Below are 17,347 nucleotides of genomic sequence, written 5' to 3' on the forward strand. Positions count from 1 at the left end.
AGGGAAGATATCGCTCTGGAGGCAAAAAGATGTGGGAAAGGTTAAACAGGAAGGAACTTAAGACTAGATTCATTTAAATATTTGTTACACCCACCCCTACCCTTTTCCACAGCCACTTTGATTCCTGGAGAGCATTACACACAAGTCCCATCCCAGGCCTCCAGCCACAGCAACCACACGATTCATTTCCCCTGGAACTGAGGCTGCTTACCTGGGCTCTCCACGGAGGGGGATGATGCAGGGAGGGGAATCCCACCTGCTGTGAGTCACCTGCTAGTATAAAGGGCGGGTTTTACGATGCGGGGACCTTAAAAAGAGACTCAGAGACAAGAGAAAATCTACAGGAAGCAGCTCAGAAACTCGGTGAACAACAGAGGGATCCAAACCAGAGGTGCGCAGAACAGGCTCAGAGCAAGAAGTGACAGAGACTCCACAGGGACTGAAAGGAACGGAACCAGCCAGATCTGAAAAGCAGGCAAGGAGATGCTGGGAAGCAGAGCTGTGATGCTGATGCTGCTGCTGCTGCTACTGCCCTGGACCTCTCAGGGCCGGGCTGTGCCTGAGGGCAGCAGCCCTGCTTGGGCTCAAGGCCAGCAGCTCTCACAGCAGCTCTGCACGCTGGCCTGGACTGCACATCTACCAATGGGACATGTGGTGAGTGGCAACCTCTGGGACCAAACAGAAGCCTATCTAAGCTCTCCAAGGCTGCAGTGGGAGACTGAGGCCTGGGGTGGAAGCTGGAGGGTTAAAGGCCATCAGGAGGTAAGAGAGGACGGGAAGCAGGGATCTAGGGAGAGTCACTGCCTGAGGATCCAGGTGGGGTTTGAAGGTACTTATTTCTTCACTCTTCCCACCCCTCTTCCATTCCAGGATCTACCAAGAGAAGAGGGAGATGATGAGACTACAAGTGAAGTCCCCCATATCCAGTGCGGGGATGGCTGTGATCCTCAGGGACTCAGGGACAACAGTCAGGTACTAAGATGAGGCTGGGCCACAAGGAAGAGGGGACTGGGGACAGAACTGGACCCCAAAGTGACTTAGGAAAACTTCTGTCTTTGTCCATTCAACCTGCTAAAATAACAAACCAAAGACTGGGTAGTTTATAAACAGACATTTATTTCTCAGTTCTGGAGAGTGGAGATCTGAGATCAGAGTGCCAGCATAGTTGAGGGCCCTCTTCCAGGATGCAGAGTTCTTGTATTTTAGGAAGTTCTGTAGGTCTCTTCTATCTATCTATCTACCTACCTACCTATCATTTATTTACTATTATTGTTTTTTGGCTATGCCTGTGGCATGTGAATGTTCCTGGGCCAGGGATTGAACCCATGCCACAGCAGCACCCTGAGCTGCTGCAGTGACAACACTTGATCCTTAACATGCTGCACCACAAGGAAACTCCCTGTGGGTCTCTTATAAGAGCAATAATCCTTCTCACGAGGCCTCCATCCTCATGACCTAATCATCCCAAAGGCCCCACCTCCTAATACCATCACACTGGGGGCCAGAATTTCAATGTATGAATTTTGTGGGGATGCAAACATTCACATCATAGCCGTGTTTAGGAATGGCAAGAATCAGATGGGTCTTCAGCAGATGCAGTAATTAGAAGGTATTTTTCTTTCACTGCCTTTTCTCCCCAGTCCTGCTTGCAAAGGATCCACCAAGGCCTGGTTTTTTATGAGAAGCTGCTGGGCTCAGACATTTTCACAGGGGAGCCTTCTCTACACCCTGATGGCTCTGTGGGCCAGCTTCACGCCTCCCTACTGGGCCTCAGGCAACTCTTGCAGGTATAAACTAGGGGCCTGGAGCGGGGGGTGGCTTGCAGGTGTCAGAGACAGTGCCTGGGGGGTGAAGGATCCTCTCTACTAGTGTCCTGTGTCCTTTCAGCCCGAGGGTCACCACTGGGAGACTGAGCAGACGCCAAGCCCCAGTCCCAGCCAGCCCTGGCAACGCCTCCTTCTCCGCCTCAAGATCCTTCGCAGCCTCCAGGCCTTTGTGGCTGTAGCTGCCCGGGTCTTCGCCCATGGAGCAGCAACTCTGAGCCAGTAAAGCCAGCAGCTTAAGGATGACACCAAGACCTCCATTGCTCAGCAATGCTAAAATGAAGCTATGAGCCAACAAGTTCATCAATCCATTAATTTTAATGGGACTTGCTCTGTTGAAAACTTACCTACACTGACTGATTTATGATGCTGACCTAGGACAAGGTTGAATATTTATTAGATGGGAAGGGAAATTTGGGGATTATTTATCCATAGCAGCAGTTTGGGAAGGAAGATTATTTATTATATTTATACTGAATTATGATGTTTTTCAATAAAGACTTATTTATGTGGATATCTAAGTCTAATTTCTAGGTTTGTTGGGAAAAAGAAATAGAATGGAAAAATAGGGCCAAAGGACTACAAAATGTATCCTTCTACTCTGCAGGGCTATGGCAGAGAGGGATCTTTCCTCATGATCCCCTGGTACATAGCGTAATTGGGATCTTTTTGGCCTTAATCCCTACATGCCTAAGCAAGCTGAATGAGATTACAAGGGGTTGCAGTTGGGAAGTGGGGCTCCTAAGTGTGGTCCTTTCTCACTCCATGACCCAGAGATTTCTCCCTTGCTTTCCGGGCCAAGAATGTATTTGACCAAAGACGGAGTCCCAAATCACTGCAGGATCAGAAGTCACAGCTGTTTTGAGCAGAAAAGCATTCCAGGAAGATGAAGTGGGCACCAGGTTAACCTTGTCAGGTACTAAAATATTGGAAATCCTTTCATCCGGGAAAGAAGCCACTTCCCTGAACCCTCCAAGTGCCTTCTAACTGCCCTGGCCTGCCCCCGAATGCCTATACCTCCCAGCACAGCAGGCAGCCTCTGGGCTCCTAGTTGGAACTACAGCCAACATCTGTTCTAATTCACTGGCACCTCTTCCTTACCCATGTTATGCTTCTACCTCTCACTCCAAATCCCAGGGTTAACCCAGCTTAGAAGGGGCACTGATTTCCCATCCTTGGAGAACAACATCACGCTGTGAGGAGTAGGAGGGGCAAAATATATGGATAGAACAGAGGAAATATAGTTCCTAGTAGTCAGAAGGAATCAAGGGCCCATCCGTGTAGAAATGGCTCCGGTGGAAGACACAAGCTTCATCCACGTTGGTGTTCTGGCTAGCCAACAGTGGGTCACCATTTGGCATGATTTCTTCAATCCTCATGCTATTTCTGAAGACTGGATAGTCAGAGAAAGAAGTCAGGTCCTGATCTTAACAAGGAGTTCCCACACCAGCAGGGGAAGTAAGAGAGGAGGGCAGCAAGAGGGCTAGATAGGGCCAGAGGGAGCACTTAGGTGGGGTAGGGGTGTGTACATTTCCTAATAAAAGGAATCAGAGGGAAATCAGCCTCTCTCCAATGAGGAGCTTAAAGCTCAGTCTATTTCTGTGGTGGGTGAGGAAGCTGAGTTGGGAAAGGGAATGTGTCCCCTCTCATCACTTACTTTGCATTTCGTCAGTGTTCAAGTGTCTCAGATCATGGGGCAAATCCGGCTCTGGCACTGGCTGTGAAACAGGCTCTAGAATAGGCTCCAGCTTCAGTTCTGGTCCCAGGTTTGGCTCTGGGACTCCCTGCAATACCTCATCTAGTATGGGCTCCAGCACAGGCTCCAGAGTGGACTGCAGCATGGGTTCCAGTTCTGGCCCCAGGTCCAGCCCTGCCTCCAGCAGTGGCTCTAAGTCCAGGCCTACCCCTGGCTCTGGCCCTGGCGCCAACCCCAGATCCAGCTCTAATGACTCCAGATCTGGCTCTAGCTTAAGCTCCGGCGGTTGTTGCAGCTCATCCACCTGTCTGGATACCGCAATACAGACAAAGGACAAGGGCTCAGTTGTTTAGGTAAAGTGGGGAATCAGAGGCTATCTCTCTAGTCTAAAAAGGCAACAAAGCAGAGGGTTTAAGAACGAGGTCTTTGGAGTCGGGCTTACCAAAGTTTGAATCCTATCATTTACTAGTTGGGTGACCTTAGGCAAAGTGACCTAACCTCTCTGAGCTTCAGATTTATCATTTGTGAAAAGGGAACAACAATACCTCATTAATACTTGAGAGGCAGTAGGATGGTTTAAAAGCAGGGTTTTAGAATTTGACAGTGATTAGCCATGTACCTGACACATGTCACTTCACCATACTAAACCTCAGGTTTCTCAGCTGAAAACAGTGATAACATGGAGTTCCCGTCATGGTGCAGTGGTTAAGGAATCTGACTAGGAACCATGAGGCTGCGGGTTCGATCCCTGGCCTCGCTCATTGGGTTAAGGATCTGGCATTTCCACGAGCTGTGATGTAGGTCGCAGATGCGGCTCAGATCCCCCCTTGCTGTGGCTCTGGCGTAGGCCAGTGGCTACATCTCCGGTTTGACCCCTAGCCTGAGAACCTCCATAAGCAGTGGGAGCGGCACTAGAAAAAGGCAAAAACACAGGGGAAAAAAAAAAAAAAGAAATCAGTAATAAGAGTGTCTTCTGGCTCATAGGACTATTACAAAGATTCAATAAATGAGAAAATGAACACACAGCATTTATCCCAGTGCCTGACATATAATAAATGTTCATTAAATGTGAATATTATTACTGACTCAGAAAAGTTCTCAAAAGGATTAAATTTATTAAAGTTATGTATTTGTTTGGCCTCCCATGGCATGTAGAATTTCCTGGGCCAGGGATAGAACCCACACTACAGCAGCGACCAAGCCACTGCAGTGATAAGACCAGATCCTTAATTCACTACACCGCAAGGGAACTCCAAGGGTTAAAATATTTTTTATGTCCTAAAAAAAAAAAAACTAATACCATAGTCCCCACTGTGGTGCAGCAGGTCAGGATCCAGTGTTGCCTTAGCTGTGACCTACGCCAGATTAGATCCCTGGCCTAGGAACTTCCATATGCTGTGGGTGTGGCCACGCACAAAAAATCTAGTATCATGCCCACTATCATCAGTGATTATGCCTATCATTATCAGGGAACCCCTGGGAGACAACCCAAGGATGGCAGCAGGAAAAGAGAGAGGAAAGAGACTAGAAGAGCAGAAAAAAATCTGGAGGGCTGACGAGTGGGGGTCAGTAGGAGAGAAGGCCAGAAAGACTGGAATTGGGCAGGTCTGGGTCATGATAGCAGCCAAAAAGGGTTAGGGAAGATGAGCAGAGTTTGTATCTCACCTGTTAGAGACCACGATGAGCTTATGTTTCAGGTATTTCTTCCGTTCCTGGAGATTAGCTTTGGGGGACAGACACAGGAAGCGGGGGAGGTCAGTGGATTGGATGCAAAGCCCCAAGGTCCCCTAGTGCAGATGGCCCTGACAGTCATGTCTCCCTACTAGCTAGCCATATCCCAGAGACAAATCCCTTAACTTTTTTGGCTATCAGTTTTCCCTTGTTGAATGGAGGAGCTGGACTTGTGGATGCCTGTGATCCCTGTCTGTCAACAATCCTCACCTTTCTCCTGGTTGTAGCACCCAAAAGCCTCGTCCCGGGGGATTCGGGGGTAGAGGAAGCGCAGTGGGTTCTCAGGAATGTTCTCCTCAGTGAGCAGCTGGTACTGGCTGATGATTTTGGTCAGTGGGAGGGACTGCAGCACCTCCTTGGTGAAGGGTTGCAAGGAGTAGATGAGCACCTTGTCTGGAGAGCGGATGTAGGAACAGGCAGGCTTGAGGGAAGAGGCTGGGCCTGGGTGCTCCCCATCCTGGCCATCCAACCCCACACCTGCCGAGGGATTCAGGACGGAGCCGGGGAAACCAAAGGGAGGCAGAGGGGCAGAAAGGAGAGGCTGTGGGAATGGCAGGGCAGAGCAGCTGACCGTCATCTTGGTGTTCCACCCAGGAGCAGGTAATGCCCCCTTCCAGTGTTTCACTGAAGCGGAGCAGAAAGGTGCCAGAGATGGTCTTCTTCAGCAGCCGGCGCTCCTCGCTCCGGCTCACAAAGCCCATGATGTGTCTGTGGCACAGAGAGCCACTGTGAGTCCCTCCTGCCTCCCTGCTCCCCTTGTATTAGGGAGAGAGTGCCAGGTTTGCACCCTGGCTCTGTCCAACTGTTACAATCTCTTCCATGTGGGCCAACTCACTTCATTTTACTAACAATACCCACGTGCCAGGGCTGGAAGAGGTGTGAAGCTTCAGTGAGGTCACATGGATGAAAAGCCCCTTGTACAAGAGAGGCAAAGCGCTGCACGAATGGGCAGGCACTGTGGTGGAAAGCATGGGCGTGGGGTCAGGCAGGCCTGGGTTTGAAGGTTCGAATCTCAACTCCACTTGCCCCCCACCTTCTCCATAATCCTTTAACCTCTCTGAGCCTCATTTCTTCACTAGAGGGTGGCAACACCCATCACAGGGTTATAAGGACTGCATGAGAAAATTCATAAAGAGCACCCAGTAGGAGTTCCTGTCGTGACTTAGCAGTTAACCAACCCAACTAATATTCATGAGGACGCGGGTTCGATCCCTGGCCTCGCTCAGTGGGTTAAGGATCCAGCGTTTGCTGTGAGCTGTGGTGTAGGTCGCAGATGCGGCTCGGATCTCGTGTTGCCATGGCTGTGGCGTAGGCTGGCAGCTGCAGTTCCATTTGACCCCTAGCTTGGGAACCTCCATATACTGCTAGTATGGCCCTAAAAAGACCAAAAAAAAAAAAAAAAAAAAAAAAAAAGAGCACCCAGTAGGCTCTGGGACACCATGGATGTTTGACAGATACTGGTTTTGGTTTTGAAACTATTACTGCAAACGTGAGGGGGCTGTGACCTTGCACTGGCTTTTGCTTTCTTCCCTATTTGCCACATGAGGGCGCACAGAGTCCACTCTCAAGCCCCAGAAAGGCCGTTGGGCCTGGGCAAGGGTGGGGATGGGGGTGGAGGTGGGGTGGGGGTAGAGGGATGGAGCGAGAGAGAGGCTGACCAAAGCCCTACCCATCTTTCCAGAGATCCTTCAGGTGGTCATGTACCAGGTCCAGAATTTTGTCCAGCCATGTCCAGAATGGTAGCTTGCCAGGAGGGCTCTCTCGCTGAGGGAGAAATGGAAAGACGGGAAGAGATGTGGAGTTGCCCTGGCTGTGGGGAAGGAGTGATAGGAAAAGGACTAGTAATTGGATGGGCACAGGGCGGGCGGGGGTGGGGGGGGGCAAGGTTTAACTGCACGGATGCAGGGAGTTACCTTAATGAAGTCAACCCAGGACAATGACAGACCCTCAGTGCTGGAGTTCTGCCCTGGGAGCAGACAGACAGTTCAGAGGACAGAATGAGGTGGGGCCAAGGGTCCTGGGACAGAAAAGAAAAGACGGACAGGACAGGGGCAGGCTGAGGCTGGGGAAAGAGAAAAGAAGGAGGTCTGTACCAAACAGCTTGTCCCTCAGCATGCCTAGTTGGTCTGAGTTGAGGCCTCGGCCAACGTGGGAGGAGAACTGCCAACTGAGAGCAGGGCCCAGCAAGTTCCAGGGGGCCTTGGGGGGGCTGGAGAAGAACTGCTGATTCTGCAGAGGTGGAATGGGACAGGGTGGCTCAGAAGCGGTGCCCTGGTACCAAGCTTCCATGCCCCACCTCGCCACCCTTCACCTGTTGGCCGCGCCTCCTACCTGGGGGTCTGAGCTGAGCAGATTGAACCAGAGAATTGAAGCCCAGGCAATTGAGAGTTGGTTCATGTTAGAAATGATCACCACAGGGAGGGTGTCCGTCTGGGGAGGAGACAGGAATCACAGAAGAGGGGATGTGATGTTTTTAGCTGCAGACACCTGATAAGGGCCAGATAACATCCCACCCGAGAGGCTTTTGCTTAACCCCTCCTGGTGTCCTCCCCCAATGCGCTTGTTTTTCACTCACTGTCAGTTCCTGCTTCAGACCCTGGTAGGTGTATTTGACCGTGAAGCTGATTATGTGTAGTTCCTCTGTCACGCCCAGTGGCCCCTGGGAAAGCAGAAGCTGCCGTGATCAGAGTGCCCTTCCCCAAGTTCCTCCTACCTCCCCTCCCCCCCACCTCCGCTCCGTTGTTGCCCTCACCTTATTGTTGCCCTTTCCTGCACCACCTGAACGCTGCTCCATCAGCGTCTGTAGATTACAGAGGAGAGACAATGCCAGAGCAGGGACCCCAGGTTCCCTGGAACCCCTGCTTTGCCTTTAGGATTTTCCAAGGCCCAGGAACTACACTCAGCCTGTTACACTGGACAACAAGCTTAAGATACCATCTCCCTCTTTTTTTTTTCCTGGCCACACCCACAGCATGCAGAAGTTCCCAGACCAGGCCTTGAACCCGCGCCACAGCAATGACAATGCCAGATCCTTAACCCACTGAGCTATTAGGGAACTCCGATACCGTCTCTTCTTACCAGATAGCCGAAGTCCCAAATTAAGCCTTGACTCTGCCCTTTCTCAGGGGTCAAAGTCTTCCGGTTAGAGGTCAGAATGTTGAACTTCCGGAAACTATTCCAGGAGGAAGAAGATATATGGAGGTCAGGAGCAGTTATTCTAAAAACTCAGCAGGAAAATGACAAAAGTTCCACTTCATTTTTTTTTTTTCTATTTTTGTCTCTTTATAGCCATACCCGCAACATATGGAAGTTCCCAGGCTAGGGGTCAAATCAGAGCTGCAGCTGCTTGCCTACACCACAGCCACAGCAACACCAGATCTGATCCTTGTCTGCAACCTACACAGCAGCTCATAGCAACGCCGGATCCCCGACCCTCTGAGGGAGGCCAGGGAACATCAAACCCTCAACTTCATGGATACTAGTCAGGTTCGTTACCTCTGAGCCACGACAGGAGCTCCGAAAGTTCCACCTCATTTCAGACCTCCCCTTCTCCCTCTGTCCATACACCACCCAAATCAATCTCCTCATTGTTTGCGGCCCTGACAGGGTTGCCACATGTGATTGTGCAGGTCACGCACTGCACAAATGTTTGCAATGTCCCCATCAGGCACCTACCCTTGTGATTTGGGAGGATTCCTGCAAAGAAATTAAAAAAAAAAATCACTGGGAAGCAAAATAGTACAGATGTTAGGAATTTAGTCTTCAGGATCAGACACACCTGGGTTCAAACCCAAATCTACAGCTTATCAGCTATGTGGCCTTGCACTAGAGACATAAATTCTCTGAACTTGTTTTCTCATATTTGAACAGTGCATTGATAGTACCTAACTCATGGGGTTCCTATGACAATTAAATTGGGTACCTGACAAGCTACATATCACATAGGAAGTACTCCACAAAAGGGATGAGCTACTTCTATGAGGTAGGAACGGAAGGGGGAAGAACACAGGCCCAGGGCCCTACCATGAAGAGTAGGTGTCTTTTCCACCTCACCACCCATGTCCTGGCCACCCCTTGGTCCCATCCTTCCCTGCCCAACTTACCTGTCAATGGAGACTTCTGCAGTCAGTGACTCATTGCCTTCCTGGAGTCTCACCAGCAGCCTGCAGGGGAGGGAGGTGGATGGGGGAAAGTGGTCAACCTCAACCCCCTGGGATAAACCTTATCTTGAAAAAGATAAGGGAGGAGATTAGAATAAGTGGATTGAGGGGGGAAGAGAGAAGAAACAGCCAGGAGTGGGAAGATCTGTAAAGCCAGAAAACAAACAGTGCCAGGGCTAGAAAAAGGAAGCAGGAATAATTCTGAAACGCCAACCTTGTTCGGACAGTGAACTTGCTCCCAGTCTTGAGGATGAGGGGTCGATGTGGAGTTTGAGGCATACAGGGCTGGGTTTCTACTATAAAGGCTCTGGGGAGAAAGATGTGGACAGAATATATACAGGTCAGTATCTGTAAGAATGGCTCCCCTTGTTCCCTCCCTCTGGCCTCCCTCAAGGTCCTTCCCTGGCCTCTAGACCTGTGGAGCAGGCGCTGTAGCAGCTCTGTGACCTGGGCCTTCAGCAGGTCCACCCCTTTGAACAGAAGGTCCTCATCATATTTAACCACGCTACTCAATCCCTTCAGCTCCTTCAGCAGCTGCCGCAGGTGAAACAATAGCTTTGCTTCAGCTGTGAACCTGGGTGAGCGAATCCAAGGAACAGAGACTCCATGAGTTTCCTAGAATCCTCAAACAGGCTCCAAGAGCTCCTCTTTAACTAGGTGGACAGTCAGAAATTGATTAGGACACACACAAAAAGAATCCAGGAAACATATGCACGATTATTCAACATTATTCATAATTCAAGGAATGAAAATCAAAGCTACTTTCACATGTGAAATATTTAACATAGTAAAAACTTTTTTTTTTCTTTTCATGGCTGCACTTGTGGCATACGGAAGTTCCCAGGTTAGGGGTCGAATTGAAGCTACAGCTGCCAGCCGACACCACAGCCATAGCAACACAGGATCTGAGCTTCATCTGTGACCTACACCACAGCTCACAGCAACGCCAGATTGCCAACCCACTGAGTGAGGCCAGGGATCGAACCTGCATCCTCATGGATACAGCTGGATTCGTTTCCGAGGTGCCACAATGGGAACCCCCTACATTTTTAATAGTTTAAATTATAATAAATTTTCTCATGAGAAAATATTTAAATAATAGTTATCTTTCAAATATGCTGAAGGATACTTTAGTTATTTTTTCTGTCACAATAAAATTAATATAAAATAGTTTACTGGAAAACAATAGCAAGAAATTAAAGACAACTTAGGAATTCCCCTGCAGTGCAATGCGTTAAGGATCCTGTGTTGTCACTGTAGCAGTTTGGGCCCCTGCTATGGCTCAGGTCTGATCCCTGGCCTGGTTGCATGCTAGCTGTGGGTGTGGCCAAAAAATAAATAAATGAATGGATGGGAGTTCCCACTGTGGGAAAATGGGATCAGTGGCATCTTGGGATCACTGGGATGCAGGTTCTATCCCCCGCCCAGCACAGGAGGTTAAGGATCTGGTATTGCTGCTACTGTGGCTTGGATCTGATCCCTAGCCTGGGGAACTCCATGTGCTGCAGGTGGCAAAAAAAAAAAAAAAAAAAAAAAAGGAATGAATGAATAAAATTGTTAAAATAAAAAAAAAAATAAAAACAACCTAAGCATTCAAACATAGTTCATTAAATTATATTACTTCCATGAAGGGAGCTATGATACAGCCATTAAAAGTAGATATAACAGGAGTTCCCATCGTGGCGCAGTGGTTAACAAATCTGACTAGGAACCATGAGGTTGCAGGTTCGGGTCCTGGCCTTGCTCAGTGGGTTAAGGATCCAGCATTGCCGTGAGCTGTGGTGTAGGTCGCAGACGTGGCTCGGATTCTGCGTTGCTGTGGCTCTGGCGTAGGCCAGAGGCTACAGCTCCGATTCGACCCCTAGCCTGGGAACCTCTATATGCTGCAGGAACGGCCCAAGAAATGGCAAAAAGACAAAGAAAAAAAAAGTAAATATAGCATACTGGTAAATAAAACAAACAAACAAACCCACAGGTCTCAAAATAGTATGAATAGTATGATTCAGTTTTTTCTTCTTTCTTTCTTTGTTGGCCACATCCACAGCATGTGGAAGTTCCTGGGCCACGGAGTGAATCTACATGACAGCAGTGACAATGCCAGATCCTTAACCCACTGAGGCACCAGAGAAGTCCCAATTTTTGTTTAATGATATTATAGAAACTTTCTGGGTATAATAATAATAATAAATAATAATAATAATAATAAAATAATTGGCATTATTTGCACTAAAAAAAAGTTAAAAAGATATTTCTCAGGTGATTAAACAGGAAGGAGAAACTGGATTATGGATTAATTCATTGATTTCCCCAAAGCAAAGACTGGGCTCTGGGCTCCCTGGGTGGTGAGAATGAAGAGCAGAGCAGAGCTGCAGTCAGATAAGGGAGCTGGGTTCATTCTGGGAAGCAGAGATTAAGGAGGGCAATACTTCTTGTCATATACAGGGCATTATATCCTACAAAGCACAGGGGGGTAGTTAGGAATTAGGGCTGGGTGAACGCGACGGCGGGCAGGTGCCTCTCACCACTTCTCCAGCTGCTCCAACTCTCCATCCATGGGGGCTCCAATGCAGGCTTTCTGCTGCTGGACTTTCCACTCCTCCAACTTGGGCAGCAATAGCTCGATTAGGGTAGTTAATCGGCCTAGCAGTGCCTTGGAGGCATCCAGCACCTCCTAGAAAGATGTAAAGTGAGTACCAAGAGCTTCTCACCATCACCCGCCACCAACCAACTAAGGATGAAGAGACAAAGAAGCCTGGGCTAGGAGACAAGAGCTCCCAGATGCCTCCTTTTCCCCAGTTTCCTGCTGCCCACTCCTTCTGTCCTCTGCTTCCCACCTTTCTCCTTTTGTCCAGTTCATTGAGAGTTTCCTGTAGAACTTGCTCCTGTCTGGTCCGATGGGGGTCCAAAGAGTGTGTCTTCGCTGGATGGCAGGAGCAGGAGTGAGACAAGTACTCAGATCTAGGGATCCTCCCCCGCTCCTTCCCAACCCAGACCTCAGTGAGAGTCAGGAGGGGGGTAGAAGAAGGGGAAAGCAAAGCGCACAGGCACCTCTGGGCTTTCAGGTGAATTCTGAATGGTCTTGCTAGAACCAGAAGTCCACTCAGTCTGATAGGGCAGTTTCCCAAGCCTCTCCTCCAACATTCACTAGCTGTTGCTCAGCCACACCTCCAGCCTGACCTCTGCAATATATCCTAGCACTTCCCGCTTTGCATGGCAGCAGGACCATAACCACTGAGATGTAGCCAAAGGTGAGTATTGCTTACTGGAGCTTTTCCCTTCTGCTCTAGTCTATCCTTGGCCTCCCAGTAGGCACCTTATTCCCACCCCTCAATGTACTTCCTACCTGAGGCCTTGATCTTATATCGAAAGCAAAAGATATCCTGCTGGTCTTTCAGCTGGCTGATGGATTTCACCAGCTTCTGCAGAGGAGATGAAACCCAGATGAGGCTGCTTCTGTGGGAAGAGGCAGGCTGAGTCCTGCCCACCCTGGCTATTGCCACATCTACCAACCTCCATCATAGCCCTTAATTCCAGGATCCGGGACTCAATCTCATGCTGCTGGTTCTCCCCAGGTGCTTCAAGGGCTGGCTCTTGTTGCTCCTGAAATAAGAGGTTCTGAGCACATTTCAATGCTGTCCTTTCCCCCCTGAAATCCAAGCCTGAAATTATACCATAGGATGTGGAGGGATCTTGTTCTGAGATACATTTCCTGAGTCCTTTGCATGGTCCCTCTCTAATCCAAGTGCTTTCAACATCACCACCAAATTGTTCTCACCAACTGAGCCCTCTGAGCCTGGATCAAAATTCTTTTTTCTTCCAAAAGAAGATTAAATATCATCTCAGCCAACCGAGTAGGGCCCTGTGGAATGGCCTGCCAATAGGGGAAGAGAAAGGATTGATTTAACTCAACTGCAATGAACTACCACCTCAGATCCTCCCCACCAGTGACCTCAGTATTTCGCCCTCCTTCAGGGTCCCAAGCCTTGAAACACTGGTGTCCCAAATTCTAGCCTCTTCTGAACAGGGTCATCTAGACTCTGCCCGTCTCTCTGCCAAGTCCACACTCTGTCCCCTTTTCTCCAGATCTTTCCCTGGCCCTTTGAACCTCCAGGTCTTGTTCCATGGTCCATACCCTAAAACATACTCCTCTACGCTCAGTTCCCATTCATATTTTGTTATTCCCAGCTCCTCCAAGTACCTGAATGTCCCGATAGAATTTTCGCAAGTTGTGCTGTAGCAACAAACACTCAGGGTCCTGGCCACAGCGGCCACAGTCATAGTTCAGTTGGTCCAAGAAGTGAAAGAACAGCATGTTAGCCTTGGAATCATCGTTGCCCAGTGCAGCTTCCTGCCTGGAGACCAGGAAGGACAAGGATTAGTATCTCTGCAGGATTTTTTTTTTTTTTCAAATGGCTGCACCTGCAACAAATGGAAGTTCCAGGCTAGGGGTTGAATCAGAGCTGCAGCTGTGGGCCTATACCACAGCTACAGCAATCAATGCCAGATCTGAGCCACATCTGCAACCAGCCTATGCTGCAGCTTGTGGCAATGCCAGATCCTTTATTTATTTATTTATTTATTTTGTCTTTTTGCCTTTTCTAGGGCTGCTTCCCGTGGCATATGGAAGTTCCCAGGCTAGGGGTCTAATCAGAGCTGTAGCCGCCAGCCTATGCCACAGCCACAGCAATGCGGGATCTGAGCCGCATCTGCAACCAACACCACAGCTCACAGCAATGCTGGATCCTTAACCCACTGAGCAAGGCCAGGGACCGAACCTGCAACCTCATGGTTCCTAGTCGGATTTGTTAACCATTGTGCCATGATGGGAACTCCAAAGCCAGATCCTTTAACCCGCTGAGTGAAGCCAGGGATCAAACCCTCATCCTCATGGATACCAGTTGCACTCTTTTTTTTTGGTCTTTTTAGGGCGAAACCTGCGGCATATGGAGGTTTCCAGGCTGGGGTCCAATCAGAGCTGAAGCCACTGGCCTACACCACAGCCACAGCGACACCAGATTCGAGCCATATCTGCGACCTACACCCCAGCTCACGCCAGATCCTTAACCCTCTGAGCAAGGCCAGGGATCGAACCCATGCCCTTGTGGATACTAGTCAGGTTTGTCAACTGCTAGCCATGATGGGAACTCCACTAGTCACACTCTTAACTCCTTAGCCACGATGGGAACTCCCAGGTTGCTACTATCTTGAAGCCTTCCAAACCCTTCCCTCCCTCAGTGTCTCCAGGATCCTGGAGACTTAGAGGAAAGAAACCACTTTCCTCATCCCCCTCAAGGGGATGAGGCTGAAGGCCTCACCAGTTCTGGTCTTCAATCCAGACAGCTAAGTACTGTCGAACATCCACTGGCAGGAGGCTCTCTGAGTAGAGCTGGTGCAGCTGATCCTGAAATGGGCTGTCAAGATTCTGCAGCATCTCCCACTGCGCCATTTGGCCTCTGAATCTGAAGGATGCAGGTTCCCAGTTGGAAATTTTGTTGGATTAAATCATCCAGTCTCATTATTTTTTTTTCTTGCTTTTTAGGGCCACACTTACGGCATATGGAAGTTCCCAGGCAAGGGGTTGAATCCGAGCTGCAGCTGCTGGCCTGTGCCGCAGCCACATCAATGCCAGATCCGAGCCACATCCATGACCTACATCACAGCTTATGGCAACGCCAGATCCTTAACCCACTGAGTGGGGCCAGGGATCAAACCATATCCTCATGGATACTAGTTGGGTTTGTTACCACTGAGCCACAACAGGAACTCCTCATGATTATTTGTTATATAAATTTAAAACATTTTAATTATACAGGTAAGAAAAAATACAGAAAAAAAATTAAAGTCTAGATTAATCCCACTCCCAATCCTCATCCCTTCTCCTCCCCTCCATAAGTAACCCCTATTATCAATTTAGTGCACATTCTTTCAGGGAGTACTATTTAAGAGCTTCAATATGTAAGCCTTTTTGTTTCAATGGTACTTTTCAAACATAAAACAAAGTAGAGTGAATAGTACAAAGATCATCCATTTACCCATCATTTAGCTTCAACAAACATTGAATTTTTTTTTTCTTCTTTTTACAGCCATACCTGTGGCATATGGAAGTTCCCCAGCCAGGAGTCAAATTGCAGCTGCAGCTGCCAGCCTACCCCATAGCCACAGCAACACGGGATTCTTAACCCTCTGAACAAGGGCAGAGATCAAACCAGCATCCTCACAGAGACAATGTGGTGTCCTTAACTCACTGAGCCACAACAGGAACTCCGAAACATTGAATATTTCTATGAGCTTTATTTCATCTATTTCCTTCAATGAATTTATTTTAAATTTATTTGTCTGTGTTTGTATTCATTTATGCTGGAGCATTTAAAGGTCAGTCGTAAGTATTTATCTCAGCATTACCCTGCTGGCCCCAAAGCTTTATCAGGGGCTGAAACCTCCTTGGAGATAAGGTACATGCTATAAGCTGCTCTCCATGTTGGAAGGAGGAGCTCCATTCTAAAAGATGCTTAAACACTATGCAAAGCGTAACTCAACCTCTAAGATTGTGACACTTTTACGATGATCTTTGTCAATCTTCAATTCTTCATGTAGAGTATCAACTCTGTGAGACATTTCACTCAAAAGTGGGTTTTGCCTGTCACCAAACATGCTGGGTAAGGAAAAAGAATATTTCTCTGTACCTTTCCCTGCCCACTGCCATCTGTCTGTTAGGAAATCAAAACTTATTACTGCCTGAGCCTAACAAAAAAAGAATCAACACCCACATTTGTGGTCTAAAAAAAGGTCACATGATTTTACTACAAATCAAATGCTTGGGGTGGAGAGATTCTTTTCCACCAGTATGAATATTCATGAGCTGCCTTTCTACTGGGCAGTAGGAACAGGGTAAGGAAAGGATTGGGCAGAGGCTCCTATTTTTCATTTCATTTACCCTTTGGTGGTACTTGACTTCTTAAACTGTGTACTGGTTTTGCTTCCAAAAACAAAGATGAGACCCCAGTTCCCAAAAAAACGAATCAGCTGGTATTAGAAAGCTGGTATTAGAAAGCTGGCAAGTAAACCCTAAGGCTTAAATATGAAAAACAAACCCCAAATATCTGGTCTTCCCAAATTGGTTACAAACACTGAGGTTAAGGGCTGTAAACTCTTTTTTTCTCCAGTAATCTGTCACTCTTTTAGGTGCCTATTTCCTGCTCAATAAGCTTTTCTGAAATGAACTGTGTGACCTTAGGTAAATCGGTTCACCTTTCCGTATCTTAACATTAACAAATAAGGATTATACCTTTAGACAGTGGAGTGTTTGTTTGATGAGGATCAAAAATAACACAGACCAGAATGTAAAAGCTTTGGCTAAGACAATGAACCAATGCAACTGATGCCAGGTTTTGGGTCTCGGAAGTTGCAGGGGTATTTTGGGAAGGGGAAGTTAGGGTTGGGGATCTAGGTTGGACAGGAGGATGAAGTAGCTGACAGCTCCCACTTCAACCTGGAGACAGAGTCCGACCCCTCCGGGACGTACATGCCGGGGCCTGCCTCCCTACATAGGAAGAAACTCATGCCTCCACCCACACCCCCGCGCGCCCTCTGAGGGTCCATACCTTGTTAGGGTCTCAGACCCTGCTCTATGCCAGCAGCTCGGGTTCAGGCTTCCGGTCCCCAGAGTGAGCGCCAGTACAAGGGCCTCCCGCGCCGCCCTCGACTTCGGCCCGCCTCTCGGCCCCGCCCCCTTGCTGCAAGCTTGGGTAAGCCGCTGAACTCTGGAGCTCGCCGTTCCCAGCTGTGCACCCTGACACTGGCTGCCATTCAGCCAAGTTCTTCCGCAGGCTGTGAGCTCATTGGCGCTACCACGACTCCTCCCTCTCCGCGGGGCGGGACAAGAGGAGCCTAAACCACTCCTCCAGCTGCATTGATTGGTAGACATTCTCAAGTAAGCC

The 17,347-nt window shown here is 48.7% G+C and overlaps 2 protein-coding genes across 3 annotated transcripts; one reads left to right on the plus strand and one right to left on the minus strand.

The window, feature by feature from the left end:
* The first annotated feature begins 483 nt into the window (after positions 1-483).
* On the plus strand, positions 484-2,049 carry IL23A (interleukin 23 subunit alpha). The gene is made up of 4 exons (NM_001130236.1): positions 484-654; positions 871-972; positions 1,641-1,787; positions 1,888-2,049. Exons 1-4 carry the CDS (start codon positions 484-486, stop codon positions 2,047-2,049), a joined length of 582 nt encoding a protein of 193 aa, NP_001123708.1.
* Positions 1,097-17,088, minus strand: STAT2 (signal transducer and activator of transcription 2). 2 transcript variants are annotated; one of them, XM_085024734.1, is made up of 24 exons: positions 15,656-17,088; positions 14,726-15,098; positions 13,609-13,762; positions 13,186-13,281; positions 12,921-13,010; positions 12,754-12,829; positions 12,245-12,330; positions 11,933-12,081; positions 9,826-9,984; positions 9,625-9,717; positions 9,354-9,413; positions 8,926-8,946; positions 8,329-8,422; positions 8,003-8,050; positions 7,826-7,909; positions 7,582-7,680; positions 7,344-7,479; positions 7,164-7,216; positions 6,920-7,014; positions 5,822-5,958; positions 5,461-5,643; positions 5,185-5,242; positions 3,481-3,827; positions 1,097-3,216 (listed from the first exon to the last, which is right to left on the minus strand). In XM_085024734.1, exons 2-24 carry the CDS (start codon positions 14,854-14,856, stop codon positions 3,071-3,073), a joined length of 2,595 nt encoding a protein of 864 aa, XP_084880860.1. In that variant the 5' UTR covers positions 14,857-15,098; positions 15,656-17,088; the 3' UTR covers positions 1,097-3,070.
* Positions 17,089-17,347: the final 259 nt, after the last annotated feature.

The sequence above is a fragment of the Sus scrofa genome, chromosome 5 (assembly GCF_054392235.1).
Source record: "Sus scrofa isolate SSC_HxYL_T2T_F1_AM1 chromosome 5, Sscrofa_HxYL_maternal_Yorkshire_Landrace_v2.0, whole genome shotgun sequence".
NCBI classification, from domain to species: domain Eukaryota; kingdom Metazoa; phylum Chordata; class Mammalia; order Artiodactyla; family Suidae; genus Sus; species Sus scrofa.

Bases quoted from the DNA above. Each gene is read 5' to 3' on its own strand.
- IL23A (NM_001130236.1), top strand. From the start codon at position 484: ATGCTGGGAAGCAGAGCTGTGATGCTGATGCTGCTGCTGCTGCTACTG. The intron at 973-1,640 runs GTACTAAGATGA...TTTTCTCCCCAG, and splicing joins GACTCAGGGACAACAGTCAG to TCCTGCTTGCAAAGGATCCA. The intron at 1,788-1,887 runs GTATAAACTAGG...GTGTCCTTTCAG, and splicing joins GCCTCAGGCAACTCTTGCAG to CCCGAGGGTCACCACTGGGA.
- STAT2 (XM_085024734.1), bottom strand. From the start codon at position 14,856: ATGGCGCAGTGGGAGATGCTGCAGAATCTTGACAGCCCATTTCAGGAT. The intron at 13,282-13,608 runs GTACTTGGAGGA...CCCTATTGGCAG, and splicing joins AATTCTATCGGGACATTCAG to GCCATTCCACAGGGCCCTAC. The intron at 8,423-8,925 runs GTAGGTGCCTGA...CTCCTGGAATAG, and splicing joins AATCCTCCCAAATCACAAGG to TTTCCGGAAGTTCAACATTC.